At 38.8% G+C, this 16,544-nt stretch overlaps 1 protein-coding gene across 3 annotated transcripts in view; it reads left to right on the forward strand.

The window, feature by feature from the left end:
• The window catches only part of LOC140738389 (protein FAM216A), a 28,331-nt gene extending 14,318 nt beyond the window's left edge, over nt 1-14,013 (forward strand). For all 3 annotated transcript variants that reach the window (XM_073065625.1, XM_073065626.1, XM_073065627.1), the window contains 4 exons: nt 1,892-2,040; nt 7,913-8,039; nt 8,795-8,975; nt 10,982-14,013. In XM_073065625.1, coding sequence (XP_072921726.1) covers nt 1,892-2,040; nt 7,913-8,039; nt 8,795-8,975; nt 10,982-11,009 — 485 coding nt within the window. In that variant the 3' untranslated portion in view covers nt 11,010-14,013. The remainder of the gene's footprint in view (nt 1-1,891; nt 2,041-7,912; nt 8,040-8,794; nt 8,976-10,981) is intronic.
• The last annotated feature ends 2,531 nt before the right edge of the window (nt 14,014-16,544 follow it).

The following is a 16,544-nucleotide window of genomic DNA, read 5'->3' on the forward strand; positions in this document are numbered from 1 at the left end:
ACCTTTAGGTACGGGTATAAGTCAGATTCCTCAGAATACAATACATCAGACCCACTGGCTGTATAACCTTTCAGAAGTTTATGGGATAGTCTATTAACAATTCCTAGCAATGATAAAGAAGGAATTCATCAAAACTAGTTTTAATAATCTGAATATAAATTACCAGTGAAATCTTATCAAACAGATTGAAAAGCTTATATTTTGGTTTCACTAAAACCTTAAACTTTTGGTAGATTAAAGTTTTCATGGTTCAGCTTAGTAATTTTTGCTAAGAATCTGGGGGGAAATAGTAGGCAATTGATTGGAGGTAAAATTACTGAAGTTAAAGTTTAAAAGAATGAAGAAGTACAAGCTGTTTCATAACCTTTTTTTGATGCTATATTCTTGTAAGGATATTGTATCCAATAAAATGTTTTTCCCCTTAATGTAGATTTAGCCTTGCATGTTTGTCCAAAAGTTAATACATTATGAGATATCATCCTGGCCACACCATTTCTGTAATCAAATGGCTTATGGATAAACTTTCCCCCGTCATATTTTTTATGATGGAAATGGAAGGGATGCAGACTGGACAATCTAGAAGTGGTCTATCTTGTAATCCATCACAAACTTTTGCAAGCCTTAACTGAAAAGTGTGTGCTTTTGTCTTGCTTGGGGATCATCTTAAATACATCCCAGTAAGTGCTGTGCACCTGTGTAGGAACATTCATTACCACAAGGAGATGACATCATGTACTAAGTACAAGGTGTATTAGATAGGGCATGGTAGCTTAAGAATTAAATCTCATATTTCAATATGATAGAAGAAGCATTATACGACTTCTAACATAACCATGTATTGGAATTATATTACTTTTCCTGTCTAGATGTATATTTTATATACATAGAGATACAGCCATGGTAACAGGGAGCCCACACTGCCCAATTCGTCAGAGCTTTCTTTACAAACGTCCGAAAACTTTGGAACTCCCTCTTGTGCTTTGTTCTCCAATCACGGGCAGCAGCCACATAATAAACATTTGGAATTGAGCTTGGCAAAATGTTTGCGGACGTTTCGGCTCCAGTCGAGAAGCCACCGTCAGTGCACAGTTGAGGGTGTTTTCTTCTCGGAATGCTGGCTTACACACTCCTCTGGAAATTGATTAGCCGTCATGATCTGGTCAGCTGGTTCAGAACACAGAACAGTTTAGCAGTAGAAGATTTGATGGTCTAGTTTTGAGGGAGGTCCATTGGAAGTGTTTGCTTTGCTGGTCAGATCCTGAGATTAAGGGTATACGAGCCCCTTATGGAGAAAAGAGAAACAACAACATCAACAATGAATTGCCAGTAATTAGGTGCAGAGGAGATGTTAAGGGGCAAGTTTTTTATGCAGAGAGTGCGTGGAATGGGCTGCCAGCGATGGTGGTGGAGGCGGATTCAATTGGGTCTTATAAGAGAATCCTGGATAGATACGTGGAGCTTAGGAAAATAGAGGGCTATGGGTAACCCTAGGTAATTTCTGAAGTAAGTACGTGTTCGGCACAGTATTGTGGGCTGAAGGGGCTGTATTGTGCTATATGTTTTCTATGTTTCTCTAAACATAATTTACTTACTTCGTGTTAATGCTCTTAGTTTGCTAACAAGATACTTATAAATGAAATATTATTTTCTAACAAAAGATAGATAAAATACAAAAATGGACCATGTTTTACTTGTGTCTTTCTGTAAGTTAAATACAGTATATTCTTTCAAGTAAGTTGCAGTAACGTAAAGGACAACAATTCATTCTGGACAGATTTTAATTCTGCTGATCCAGACCCTGCTGCCAACCACAACCTACATGACAAATATAAACTTGTATCTGGCAAGTGCACTGAGAGCTCGTTCTCCTTTTTCTGCTTCTGCCCTTTAGGGCTGGTGTGTCCACCGATGGTAAAAGCACCTGAAACAAAGGAATGGAAAGCTAAGGAGAATCGTGGCACATTGCAGCAATTGTCGCTCAGTCCACAGCTGAAAACGATACACATTCCCAGATCAATGGAGACAGCCCCTTTTCTGCAGGTATCTAATCAATATGCTTCCAAAGCCAATATATGCAACAACTTCTTAATCCCAATAATTTGGCAATGTACTTGAGGATTTTGGGGCATTCTGCGGCAAATATACTGCAAAAATGTCCTTTTGCAATCATATGGGGGGGGGGGGTGTGTGTGTGTACAGATATTTCCTGATCAATTGCTTAGAAATTGAAGGCAAATAAATGAAAGTCGTGTCAGTGAAATTGCAATAAAAAATCTGCAGTTGCGGGAGATCTAAAATAGGAACGTAAAGTGCAGAAAATGCTCAGTAGGTAACTGGTTTATTATTGACTCATGTACTAAGGCACAGTGAAAATTTTTGTTTTGTATGTCATCCATACATATAATTCCAACCATAACCACATTGCAGCAGTACAAAAAGCAAAGTAATAAAACTTTAAATATAATGTTTCTGATACACGGAAAGTGCATGGTAGGTAGACAATAAGGTGTAAGGAGTGTAAGATTGTGAAATTAAGAATTCTCCTTTATTGCAGGCTGACCTTGAGCCTGTTGGATCATGTTTTCAAATGTTGCCCAATGGAAGTGCGGAGAAGAGAGAGATTAGCCAGGGTGGGAAGTGCCTTTGATTATGCTAGCGGCTTTGCTGGGGTGAGAGGAAGTGTAGACAGTCAATGGAAGAGAGCCAGGTTTTCGTGATGAATGGGCTGTATCCACAGCCCTTTGCAATTACTCGTAGTCAGTTGCCATACCAGGCTGAAATGTGTCAGAAAGGATATTCATAAAAATGGGTGAGGGTCAGGCACCTTTGGAAGGAAAAACATCCAACATTTCAGGTCAAGATATTTCTCACATTTTCTGTTTTTTAAAAAAAAATTTAATTAATGGAGGATCTAACTTTGTTAATACGATGGGTGCTGCACTTTGGGGTCAGGATAAAGGTCTAGTCCTTACTATGAGTGCTGTTGACATACCGGTCTTTACTCCAAGACAAGAGAAAATCTGCAGATGCTGGAAATATGGAGCATTTTATGTGTGTTGCTCTTACTCCAAAAGTTCCTTGGGTTGACATTCATTGGAAAAAAAGATGCACACTTGCATGGTGTCTCCTACAAGTTCAGGCTTTAGAATCATTGAAGTAGTTTTTAAGGGTAGTTACCATTGTGATATATAAGATGCACAAAACTGACTTTCATCTGGAATATTGCGTACAGTTCTGGTTGCCCCACTATGGGAAGGATGTTGAGGCTCTGGAGAGGATGCAGAAGAGGTTTAGCAGGATGCTGCCTGGTTTAGAGGGGATGTGCTATCATGAGAGGCTGGAGGCTTGGTTTGCCTGCTATGGTGGTTGAGGCAAATACATCAGGAGGCTTTTAGGAGATGTTTAGATAGGCACATGGATTGAGGAAGCTGGAGAGATATGGGCAGTGTGCTGTGCTCTACTGCCCTATGTTCTACCACCTATACCAACCTACTGTTTTCCCCTTGTTAATTCCTACTCCAATAAGTTGTAAATCCTGTACAATAACTGCTTGTTGGGTAGTGTATCAAATGTGTTTTTTTTTCAAAAATCAAATATACATCTCAGTTAATTGTCAAACAAAAACTGCATAGATTTGCAGGTGCTGATGTCAGACAAACTGGCCTGTTCTCCCTCTCCTTCATCGAAGTTGCAGTTGAGTTTATTGTTACGTGCACAATGTCTGTAAAAGTGCAATGAAAAAACTCGACTTACAGCAGCACCACAGGCACATAGCACCATGTCAGCAACATACAGAAAAACATAAATTAAACAAACTTTACAAGAATTTCTGAAACGTCAAGGATACACTTGTCATATTCCAACCCATAAGGGCTACTTTGTAATTAAAGGATTTTTTAAAGAGCAAAAACTGTTAAAGGAATGAAATTAAATGAATTGTTTTAAGAGCAAAATATGTTCACTAACTCTGCAGCCACCCCTTTTAAAACCATTACTTTATGGGAAGTATTTCTGATGGACTGACATCGAAAATAAAATAGGCTGTTAGTTGCACAATCTGAAAAATGTGCAATACGATAAAATTTCCAGCTCACTTCATATTCTGAACTTTTTCTAGGCTTGCTGAACGGCATCATCCATTTTAATGAGCTTAGCAATGAATAACTCCTCTAACATAGCAATCCATTCAATGCTGTGCCTTTCTCAATAGTAGTGGTAAACAAAACAAATTGACTTCATGCACTGTGTAAAGAAACTTAATGTATTCAATTATATTTTGGACAATCTTTTCTATGCTTATGTTCAATACATTTTGTAAAAACGTGTTGCAAGTTTTGGTTAAAACACCTGATACAGGAGTTCACAACCTGGGGTCCACAGACTATTTTGTTAATGATAAGGCTCCATGGTATAATAATGGTTGGGTAAATTTATCAACTAGAGTACATACAGACTGACATTTCTTAAAATGAATTCTATACAAAGTGACGGGTCCTTTGAGAAATGAATAATGGCTCTGGTGAAGTCACTATTTGTACAAATTTATGCTTACGTCAATATTGACAGCTTTGTTTCAGTGGGAATACTTCCTGAATTAGTGACTGTGACTCTAAAGTCAGTATAGAAACTGAACACAAGAGTCTAGCCTGACTCCTCAGTCGATGCTGAGGGAGTGTTGCATTGAATGGGGGTGCCATCTTTCAGATATCAGGTGTACTTGCTCAGGTGGACATACAAACTCTTCTGACACTGTCCGTAGAGTAGAAAACTATCCAGGAATAAATCCTCAAACAATACCGTAAAATAAATTAAATTGTCCTTAATCTCACTTTTTTTTTTATTTTTGTGATCTACAAATTATGTTGCAGTCAAAATGTTAACTACTGATGCTCAAAAGTTATTTATTGGTTACAAAGTTTCTTGAGATGCACTGTGGATGTAAATGTATTTGTGATTAATATTTATCTATTGCAATACAGCACAGAGCAAAGCACTTCTGGCGCTTCAAGGCACACCGCCCAGCAACCTTCAATTTAATCCGAGCCTTACCATGGGGCAAATTGCAATGACCAATTAACTTCTCAATTGGTATGTCTTTGGACTGTGGAAAAAACCCACAGGGTCACGGGAAGAGTGTACGAACTCCTTACAGAGAGTGGTAGGAATTGAACCCAGGTCGCTGGTACCGTAAAACATTGTGCTATTTGCTACGCTACCATGCTGCCCCCATTCAAATACTTAAGCTCGTTATTGTAATAGGCTCCATTTCAGAAAAAAGCTACAAAATAGTAACAGAATTAGTCAAAAATAATTCCATTATGCTTATTAAATTATTGCTTCAGAATACATTTTCTCAATAATATTTTTATTGTCTTTTTTAAATAAAGAGAACATAGTGTAAAGGAGAATTGTGCAGTGTATAACAAATGTACAATTCACATTCATGAAAGAGATGCACCCATAGTACAAACATTATCACCCCACCCCTCCCAGTCCCCAACTCCAAGCCATCAGTGCATTGGCAAAAAGGGTTAAACAGAACCTTTGTCCCCACAGAGCTGCATTGGTACAGAGAGGGTGTATTTTTCTAGTAAATAGGCTGTTGTATGATAACAAATCTGAGTCCAGAGAGTTTTACCGGAAAACGCTGGAGGTCAGGGATTTATGTACTGAAGAAAGGGAGAAAGAATGGACCTTTAGTCTGGCTGGGAATTTTGAAAATATTCAAGAAAGGGTCCCCACACCTTTTGGAACATTTATTTCCGAAATGAGGATTGAGTAGTGGATCTTCTCAAGGTGTAGACTGGACATGATGTCCCTGAGCCACTCAGCGTGGGTGGGCGGGGCAGCATCCCTCCACCTGAGCAAAACTGTGCGCCTGGCCAACAGAGAGGCAAAAGACAGTATGCGAAGTTTGGTGCGACTTAGGTGCGTGTCCCCCTCTCCGGAGGTGCGGAAAAGAGCAATCAAAGGGTTTGGTTCCAGATTGTAATTAAGTATTTGGGATAGAGTTTGGAAGACATCTTTCCAGTATTTTCCAGTACTGCCTGTCCAGTACATATGGATAAGGGAAGCCTCGCCCCTTTTGCATTTGTCACAACGGATTAACATCTGGATAAATGCAAGATAATTTAGTTTTAGACATCTAGGCCCTGTGTACGACCTTGAACTGTAACAGGCAGTGACGGGCACATAAAGAGATTGAGTTAACTAATTTGAGGACTTCATCCCATACCTCCTCTGACATTGAAAAGTTTAAATCTTGCTTCCAGGCAGTTTTAATTTCGTCAAGAGAGGCTTGCCTCAGAGACGCCAGCTTGTCGCAGATAAAAGATATTAGACCTTTATGCAATGGATTCATACAGAGAAACAAATCAACGACGTTTGTGTTGGGTATCTCAGGGAAGTTTGGAATCAGAGGGCAGATAAAATGTCTAATTTGCAAATATCTAAAGAAGTGAGTGTTGGGTAGATTAAACTTTGCAGACAGTTGTTCAAATGATGCAACACAGTTGTCTAAAAAAAAGATCTTTAAAGTGTCTGATGCACTTTCTGTACCAGTCTTGAAATGTTGGAACATGTATAGAAGGCTGGAAGAGATGATTATATAGAACAGGACTTGAAAGAGAGAAGACATGGAGACTACTTTGCTTTCTGAACTGAGCCCATGCTCTCAGGGTCTGCCTGATGACAGGATTAGCAATTGGTTCAGACGTACAAAAAGGGAGTGCAGATCCAAGAAATGCGGAGATGGAAACATTCTTAGTAGAGTTCAGCTCCATTGTCACCCATAATGGGCAGTCAGATTGATCATAAAAATGAGACCAAAAGATGAGACAACGAATGTTAGCTGCCCAGTAGTATAGGCAGAAATTGGGCGGAGCCATGCTGCCAACAATTTTAGATTTTTGAAGATGAACTTTATTCAGTCACGGACACTTGCCCTTCCCCGAATGAATAAAGGACGATATGACTGAGTCTAGTGACTTCAGAGTACATATGTATATGTTGAGATGTGTGTAATTGTAAAACTTAGTGAAGGACCAGATGTTCCTTTCAGGACTTGCTCAGTGGAGGGTCACATGACTAAAATAATTGTTTAATTGATGATTTTTGATGCCAAGTGCAATATCTGGGGTTGAAATCCTCTGGAAATAGTGAATATCTACAGCCTTGCTTTTTGTAAAATGAATGATTATGTCCTTCTGCTTTTGGCTTTAGCCGACTGCGGTTATAACACCACCTCTAAATTGATTAACCATTGCCAGTGTACTGTATTTGAAGTGATGGAGTGATCAATTTAAGCATTTTTAAATAACCAAAGCATTGTTCCACTTTTGATGTTTATTTGCATGATCGATGTTTAAATTGTAATTTGGTTCCCCTCGATGAGAAGCTAGCACCATTGGTCAAAAGAAAGAAGGCTAATATTGTCTGTTACCATACTGCTGTAATATTTGATTCTTTCTTCAGAGTGATACTGAAACCAATAAGTAACAAGAGTTGGATGGTCTATGCAAACACAGGCATTGTTGAAGGTGCATTCCTTCATGTGAGATGATAAAATATGTCAGACTACTCTGCTATTCCATGCTGTAGTTCGAATGGGGGCTCAGTAGATACAAAACCCTTTTATACATTACTGAGAGAGGCAAAGGTTTTTCATATTATGCAGTCACATTCAGAGGGAAATAATGGTCAATAAGGAAGATTTCTGCCTTTATTTTTATTAGTGGATAATGGAACCTATACTTGTCCAATGTTACAGAATTTTAATCTGTGTATAAATTAAAATTTCATTAACTTGGGGTTTGCTGCAACTGGTTTAATTTGTGTTCACTCTAATAAGAATGGACAGATACTCTGAAAAGGAGTTATGAGTCCCTTTAGCATATTGTTGTTTATATTCCAGCACCCGAGCTTGAAAACAGGGCAGAAGCGATATCTATTTAGTATTGCTAACATCTACAGCACAGATCATATGCGTAGGCTGATGGAGAAGCAATACTTAAATATGCTGCAGTGCCGCACAAAGCTTGGTAAGTAATGAACATATGACAATTAAGAGGCATTTCCTGTGTTTTATATCAAAATTTAAACCAACTAATTTGAGGGGGGGTTTTTTGTACCCTGTTGTCTAAGTATACACTTAGCTTGATGTTTGTGCAACTGGAAAAGAAGAAAGCTGAAACATGAGAAGCAAGAAAGATTCCCGTTAGTAAGGGGCAGAGACCAAGGTTCACGAACTTGTGTTAGTTGCACAGATGGGTAAATTAATTTTCTTTGATATGTTAACATTGTTGACCATTAAGCTGATTGCTTTACCGTGCTTGATCTTAATCTTGAAATTGCATGCAGTCTTAGTTAATCGTAAAAATTTTGGGAGAGTTTTTAAAGTGTTTTTTTGCAGCTTAGGAGCGGAGAAGCAATGAATGCATTTTAATTCCATTTTATTTTATTTTAGTTTTATTTATTGAGATAGAGTGCGGAATAGGCCGGCAGCCGGCCTTTTAACCCTAACCGAAGACCAATTAACCTCCTCACGAGTAGGTCTTTGGACTGTGGGAGGAAACCAGAGCACCTGGAGAAAATCCACTCATTCCACAGGGAGGACATACAGAGGATGTCAGGATTGAACTCTGAGGCATGCAAGGAGCTGGTTGGATTCGAACCCGGGACAACTTGCCTTGAAGTCCGGTGGTGATGCCTCTATACCACCAGCCAGCTATGCTACAATGGCACCGGGTTTTTTTAACTTGTACTCAACTAATTTGATTATGTTTTCTTATCTCAGGGTACATAACCTCACATCAATCTCAGAAATACTCTAATTATATCAAAAAGCAATCCCAAAAAGAAACATGGAGGCAAAATAGCAGCAAGTCGTCTACAGCTCAGAGCTCAGTGAAAGGGTCACCACCCTTGCAACCCGGAAAACCAGTTTCTCTCCCTATGCTGGGAGGTAGCAGTCAGAGGTCTGTATAGTTTACATTAATTTCATGTTTGTCTTGAATCTTAATGAAAACTACAGCATAGAACCAGTGGACAATTAAGAACTACTGGTTTTAAATATCCCAACTCTTCGTCTGATGTTCTGGATCTCAATTTTAACACTGTCCACTGATTGAAAGGCAGAATATCACCAAGTTGAGGTTCGCATGTAACATCCTCACATGCATTACATTGCTAGTTGTTCAATTGATCTTGTAATCTATCTGATTGGTGGGGATTGAAGCAGTTGTGAGTAGGATTGGCATTTGGAATCCATGTCAACTCTTTATAGAACAAAACATACCTATTCTGCCTATCAATTAGTTACAGATGTGTAATTAAAAAACTTTGTAATCAGAATTAAAGTTAAAGTCTGTATCGGGCCGGTGCTTATGCCGGTTTCCGTGGCGTGAAGCGACTGAGAGTACGAGACTCTCTCCCCCCCCCCCCCCCGGATAGGATGCCAGTCTATCATGAGGTTAACCCCCCCCAGTATTTTGCCAGTACCCATTTTCAGCTGAGTGGACTGGAGCAATGTGTGGTTAAGTGCTTTGCTCAAAGACACACACACTGCCTTGGCTGGGGCTTGAACTCACCACCTTCAGATTACTAGTCCAACACCTTAACCACTTGGCTATGTGCCACACATAACCAGAATTAGGGACTATTTATTTCAGGATCTCTTGTTCTGACCTACCTGTTAATGAACTTTTCTAAGTATACTGCATATCCTGCTGGATCTTTGTCATAGAATTAACGTGAGGTTCTACTAATCCAGCTGAGAAAAATTTAACAGTACCATTATTGCTAAGGATACTAATTAGGACAGTTGCCCTGTTACAGCATCACTGTTCCTCCTAAGGCAAACTACTTTAAAACAATATGATTCTTACTCAAATGAAGTCCAAGCAGAGAAATTGTGATTTAGTGAGTTTCTGAAGTTAGGTGGAGGGGCAGTTAGTGTTGAGGGAGAAGGGAGTTTGCAAAAGGACAGATTAAGAGAATGGGCAAAGAAGTGGCAGATGGAATGTAAAGGAAGGAAGTATTTGGTAAAGGAATAAAGGTGCAGACTATTTTCAAAACTGGGAGAACATTCAGACCTCAGAGGTGCAAAGGGACTTGAGAGTCCTCCTGCAGGATTCCCTAAAGGTTAACTTGCACATTCAGTCGGTGGTAAGGAAGGTAGATGCAATGTGAGCCTTCGTGCCAAGAGAATGAGAATATAAAAGCAAGGATGTTATGCTGAAGCTTTTAAGGCAATGGTCAGATCGCACTTGGTATATTGTGAGTAATTTTGGGCCCCTTGTCTAAGAAAGGATTTGCTGGCATTGGAGAGGGTTCAGAGGAGAATCACAAGAAAAATTCCAGGAACAAAAGGATTATTTGATGGCTCTGACCCTGTACTTGATGTCATTTAGAAGAATGGTGGGGGTGGGTTCTTATTGAAAGGTATTGAATATTGAAAGGCTTGGATAGAGTGGACATAGATAGTTTAGTTACCTAAAGTGGGGGAGTCTAGTACCAGAGGGTACAGCCTCAGAATATAGAGACATCCATTTAGAACAGAGATGAGGAATTACTTTGGCTAGAGGGTGGTGAATCTGTGGAATTCATTGTCATAGACAACTGTGTAGGCCAAGTCTTTGAGTATATTTAAAACAGAGGTTAATTGTGTCTTGGTTGGTAAGGATTTCAAAGGTTACGTGGAGAAGGCAGGAGAATGTGGTTGAGAGGGATAATTAATCATCCATGATTAAATGGCAGCAGATTTGATGGGCCAAATGGCCTAATTCTGCTCCTATGTCTTGTGGTCTATATTGTGAAAAAACAAGAGGTCATGAAAAATCAGGAAATGTTATATTTAAAAGAACCTACAAATTGTTATGCATATTTAATCAGCAAGTAAAGAGGAAAGTACAAAATTCTAAGTAAATTTGTTATTGAAGTACATATGCTACCTTATACTACCCTGAGATTTATTTTCTTGCAGGCACTTACATGGAAAAAGAATACAATAGGATTTCATGAAAAACTACATAAACAAAGACTGACAAAGAACCAAAGTGCAAAAGAAGACAAACTGCAAATAAAAAATACTTAGAGTTGTAAAGTGTCCTTGAAAATGTGTCTGTAGGTTGTAAGATTAGATTGCACATGTAATGTTAAGATATTAAGGTGGTCCCTCAGATTGACAGAACTTGCTTCTATTCCAGTTGGATTCAGACATGATGTTCGTGGCCGATGAGAGCCACTCATTTTACAACACCTGAGACAACAGGTGCTCCAGTAGATAGGTGGTAGTTTCCTGAGAGAGTTCCCTTCTTTCACTGTTTATATTGGCTTCTCTGTGTATGGCAGACATTCTCAGTAACATCCTGTACTTTCTTTCTCCTGGAGTTTCCAGGAGTCTGTGGGCAATTTTTTTCCTAGTGAGGTGATTTTGAATTGATTCTTGGTAATCACTTCCTGTGACAGCAAACGGAACAATGTGCCTGTTTTGTGAGTCTGGTTTTAGATGGGCAACATGGCTTATCCAATCAAGCCAACAATGCAAATCACGGCTCGATGCAGGTTCTCCCACTGAATTTGGAGCATTTTACAGCGGTAGTTAATTTTATAGTGCCGTATTTGCTAATCCAAGAATCAAAATCTCACAGGAGGGCAGAGGTGCCTCAAGTTTTGTGCTGAGTTGATGTCTTGATCTCAGGTTACAAAAGCATAATAGACACTAGATTTTGTCAAGATTCTAATTTATTGAGATAGGAAGACCAAACTCTTTAAAATGAGTGGATTGCTGCACAACACATTACACGAACGCAAGGGCATCTTTCAGTGTGATGAAGTTCTATGTGTTTCTGGTACTGTCATCACAGATCATACCTATAAAGGATAGAGCATTTTGCTTTTTCAGAGATACACAAGATACGGTGTAACAGAAAAGAAGAAGTTGCATTGTTTCAAAGTTATAGGTTGTATTTTGGAGCTTCAGCCATGGTTAAAGCAACTAAGATCAGGTCCAAATGAAATTTGAATATGTAAATAATCACAGTGCAAATGCAGTTATGTGAAAAGGTAAAAAAAACAGTCCAAAATGGCAGCACTGCCTCAATAGGTGATGCATGCTAGACAGAAGCAGAAAATTCCCTCAAATCTGCCCACATACAGTGAAGTAATTTGCTTCAGTGTATGTGGCAACCTGTCCAAATGGCTGACAAATCAACATGCATGCGCACACGCACACACACACACACACACAAATAACAGTGCTAATATTTTCTTAACATATCATGAGGCTGGTAAAATAGGGCATCTTCTTGAAGTCAGGTATCTCTTTTCTCCTGAAGATAATGAAGCTCCTATAATAAAATTATTCCTTAAACCAGTGTAGTAATGTTCTAAAAATAGTCTTTACAGAAATTGTATCCACTGCTCTACAAACTAACATTAGTCAGAAATTAATCCAAGTTGTTATTTCATCCCAAGTTTTTAAAAATCAGCATACAAATATGCCTTAGTTATTGCTTCCTTACCAGTACAAAACAGAAAAAAATGGCTACCTGCTGATACATGGAAGTATATTAATACAGTACTTTTAATTTGAAGTGGAGGGGTGGGGGAAGACGAAGGCTACTGAACTGACCTTGGATTAATTTTCTAAAAGTAGTTAAAAATGGGTCATTTTCTCAGTCCCTAGCAAAATATTCAACTGATATTGAAACACTTTAAAACCAGAATTAACATCTAGGATATTCTCAATTGTAATGATTGACAGTACTTAAGAGAAATTCTCACTTCCCACAAAATTTCCTGCAAAAGTTGGTAGCTAACAGTTCATGAGCCTGAAGGTTTGTGTGGCAAAAATTACACATTAATGTGGGAAGCCTTCAGTTATCAGCTGGATGATTATTGATTAGGAAACAAAAGTAGGAAATTAAGATTATTTAACAGATTTGTTCTTCATTGGTCCTGGTTGGTATCATTGCCAATCACCATTTTATCAAGTTCACAGACTGAAAGTTTAGTTCTTGTAATAAATGTATTCCTTTAAACTGGACAAAATGTTATATTTTTATTACATGCAGTTTGAAATGCATGTATCTACGGGAAAATTTTAAACTGTAGTATTTCCTTAGCATTAGTGCCCAATTTAATGTTGATACAACAGAAGATGAAGCAAATCACCAGGTTCTCCATTTCATGTTTGAATAAATATTCCATGAATCAAAGATTGAAATACAAAGAAAATTGAGTTCCCAAAGCATAACCTCAGAGCTCTTGAAAGAGAAGTGACTTCTACATATTAGTAGCAGAACATGAGTTTGTAAAGAAGTTGACTGGGGATATTTAAGACTGTACACTGCTGACCATAAGCGAATTCCAAGTTTCTGGTTACTTTTCCAACCAAATGTAGACCTAAGTATAGGTCAGAAATGTCTGTTATGTATAGATTTGGAGCCATTTGAAGTACTTCCAATAGAAACCCAGCAACATTCATAAACAGATGAGCTACTTCTTGATTGAATTGTTAAATCCATGTCTTAAACCAAAAAGGGCTGTCTGCAATTGACATTGATTTCACACACAGTATGCATTTCAATAGCACTTTGTATATTTAAGACTTGTACATTAAGCTTCTCTATTCTCAGGTCTAATCTGTGTTATTAGTTCATTTTCATAAGCAGTTTCAAAATCTATTTTCTTTGAGTGTTTAAGATGGACAGTTGCTGATCATGATCATTCATGTGGTTCAAGAACAAATAAATTTACAAAAAAAAAATCTTCACAGAAAGTGAACATTGGTGATCTTGGGTCTTCATCCAGCTTCTGATCAGCATGAAAATACAATTCCAAATGTACCAAAAGAAAAGGACTTGAAGCGCATTCAAGATGTAAACTACTCTCAGAATTGGATTAATTTCTTGTGATGCATTTTGGAGTACTTTGCCTTGTTTTAATTCTAATTGTTATTGAACTTGAACTTTTCATAGCATATTAAATTTGGAAGATTTTACTGCCCCAAAAGATTATTTTTCCTATTTTGGCCCACTGATGAGTTACAGCTCAGATTGTGAGTGATAATAAAAGAGAAGTTAGTTAAGAAATACCCTGAATGTAACTACTAAAATTGTCACAGAGCAATAAGCAATCAAGATGTTTAATCAACAGAGGCAGCAAGTTTATTCAAATACACAAACTCAAGCCTAGCATTTTGAATGCTCAAATATAGATTTTAAATGATCATAGTGTAAAAGACATACTGATTTTCAAGATATTTTGTCATCAGATCCTCTCACAGTGCTTTCTACTAATAATTTTGTCCCCAGCAGGCATGAAGCTCAAGGCGGTCTGCAGCTTCTTGACAGCCTCTACAATATAGCATCCATCCTTTTCGGCTCAGAAACACCCAACCCAAGGATGTCCTTGGGGCAGCCTACAAGTGTCACACATGTTCTAGAGTCAACATAGCACACCTATAATGTTCAACAGAAAAATAACCCCTTTCCCACCCAACCATCCACTCCCTCCAGACAGAAAGACCTGTAACCCCAGGACAGGCTGCCTCTGGTCTTCCTGTGTCTTAAGGTTAAAATGTTTGAACACAAATATTCCAATCTGTCCTAGTCAGTGGATTTTGATTTCAAATCAAAGTTCAAAGTAAATTTTATTTTCAGAGTACATATATGTCACCACATACAACCCTGAGATTTTTTCCTGCGGGCATCCTCAGCAAATCTATAAAACAGTAACTATAACAAGATTCAGTGAAAGATCAAGTACAAAAGACAACATAAATATAAATATTTATATAAATAATATATCAATAAATAGCAATATAAAGAGTCCTTAAAGTGAGATCATTGGTTGTGGGAACATCTCAATAGTCAGGTGAGTGTAGTTATCCTCTTTTGTTCAAGATCCTGATGGCTGAGGGGTAGTACCTGGTGGTACGACTCCTGTGACTCTTGTACCTTCTATGTAATGGTAGCAGTGAGAAAAGAGCATGGTCTAGGTGGTGGGAGCTTTGATGATGGATGCTGCTTTCTTACAACAGCATTTCATGTAAATGTTCTTAATGGCTGGGAGGGCCTTACCCTTGATAGACTGGGCCGAATCCACTACTTTTTGTAGGATTTTTTGTTCAAAGGTATTGGTGTTCCATACCAGTCTGTGAAACAGCCAGTCGATACACTCTCCACTACACATCTATAGAAGTTTGTCAAAGTTTTTAATATCATGCTGAGTCTCTGCAGACTCATCAGGAAGTAGAGGCGCTGTTGTGCTTTCTTTGCAATTATATTTACATGCTGGGTCCAGGACAGGTCTTCTGAAATAGTAACACTTGAGAATTTAATGTTACTGACCCTCTCCACCTCTGAACCTCCAATGAGGAATGGCTTGTGGACCTCTGGTTTCACTCTCCTGAGGTCTACTATCAGTTCCTTGGTCTTGTTGACATTGAATGAGAAGTTGTTGTAATGACACCTCTTAGCCAAATTTTCAATCTCATTCCTGTATGCTGATTCATCACCACCTTTGATACGATCCACAGCAGCAAACTTGAAAATGGTGTTGGAGCTGTGCTTAGCCACACACTCATGGGTGTAAACCAAGTAGAGCAGAGGGCTAAGCACACAACCTTGTGGTGCACCTGTGCTGATGGAGATCATGGAGATGTTTTTGCCAATCTGAACTGACTGGTGTCTGCAAGTGAGGAAATCCTGGATCCAATTGCACAAGAGGTATTGAAACCCAAGTCTTGGGAGTTATTGATTAGTTTTCAGGGGATAATGGTATTCAATGTTGAGCTGTGATTGATTGAACATCCTGATGTACACATCTTTGCTGTCCGGATGTTCTAGAGTTGTGTGAAGAGTCAATGAGATGCCATTTGCTGTGGACCTGTTGCTCTAGTAGACAAATTGGAGTGGATCCAAGTCACCTCTCAGGCAGGAGTGGATATGTTTCATCAACAGCTACTCAAGACATTTAATTACTGTGGATGTAATTGCAAATGGACGATAGTCATTGAAGCAGATTACCATTCTCTTCTTGGGCACTGGTATGATTGAAGCAGGTACACATTAACACGATAAAGTGGTCCTGATGAAGGGACTTGGCCTGAAATGTTGACTGTATACTCTTTTCCATAGATACTGCCTGACCTGCCAAGTTCCTCCAGCATTTTATGGGGTACTACACACTGCTGAAGCAAGAGGTTAAAGATAATCAGTGAATACACCAAGCCAGTTGGTCAGGTGCTCAGCCAGTTACCCCTTCAGGTCTGGATGCTTTCCTTGGATTCACCCTCCTGAAGCAAGCCCGCAAGTCAGCTTCAGATACTGAGACCATAGAAGGTTTTGAGCTCATCTGGAAGCGAAGCCCTGCTGTCCCCCAAGATGCTTGATTTAACTTTGTAGGAGGTTATAGCATTCAAACCCTGCTATAGCTGTCAAGCTTCCCTCATTGATTCCAGTTTGGTCTGGAATTTCCACTTCACCTGTGAGATCGCTTTCTGGAGATCATAGTTGCACCTCTTGCAGCATTCTTGATCT

Source organism: Hemitrygon akajei, chromosome 14 (assembly GCF_048418815.1).
Source record: "Hemitrygon akajei chromosome 14, sHemAka1.3, whole genome shotgun sequence".
Lineage (NCBI taxonomy): Eukaryota > Metazoa > Chordata > Chondrichthyes > Myliobatiformes > Dasyatidae > Hemitrygon > Hemitrygon akajei.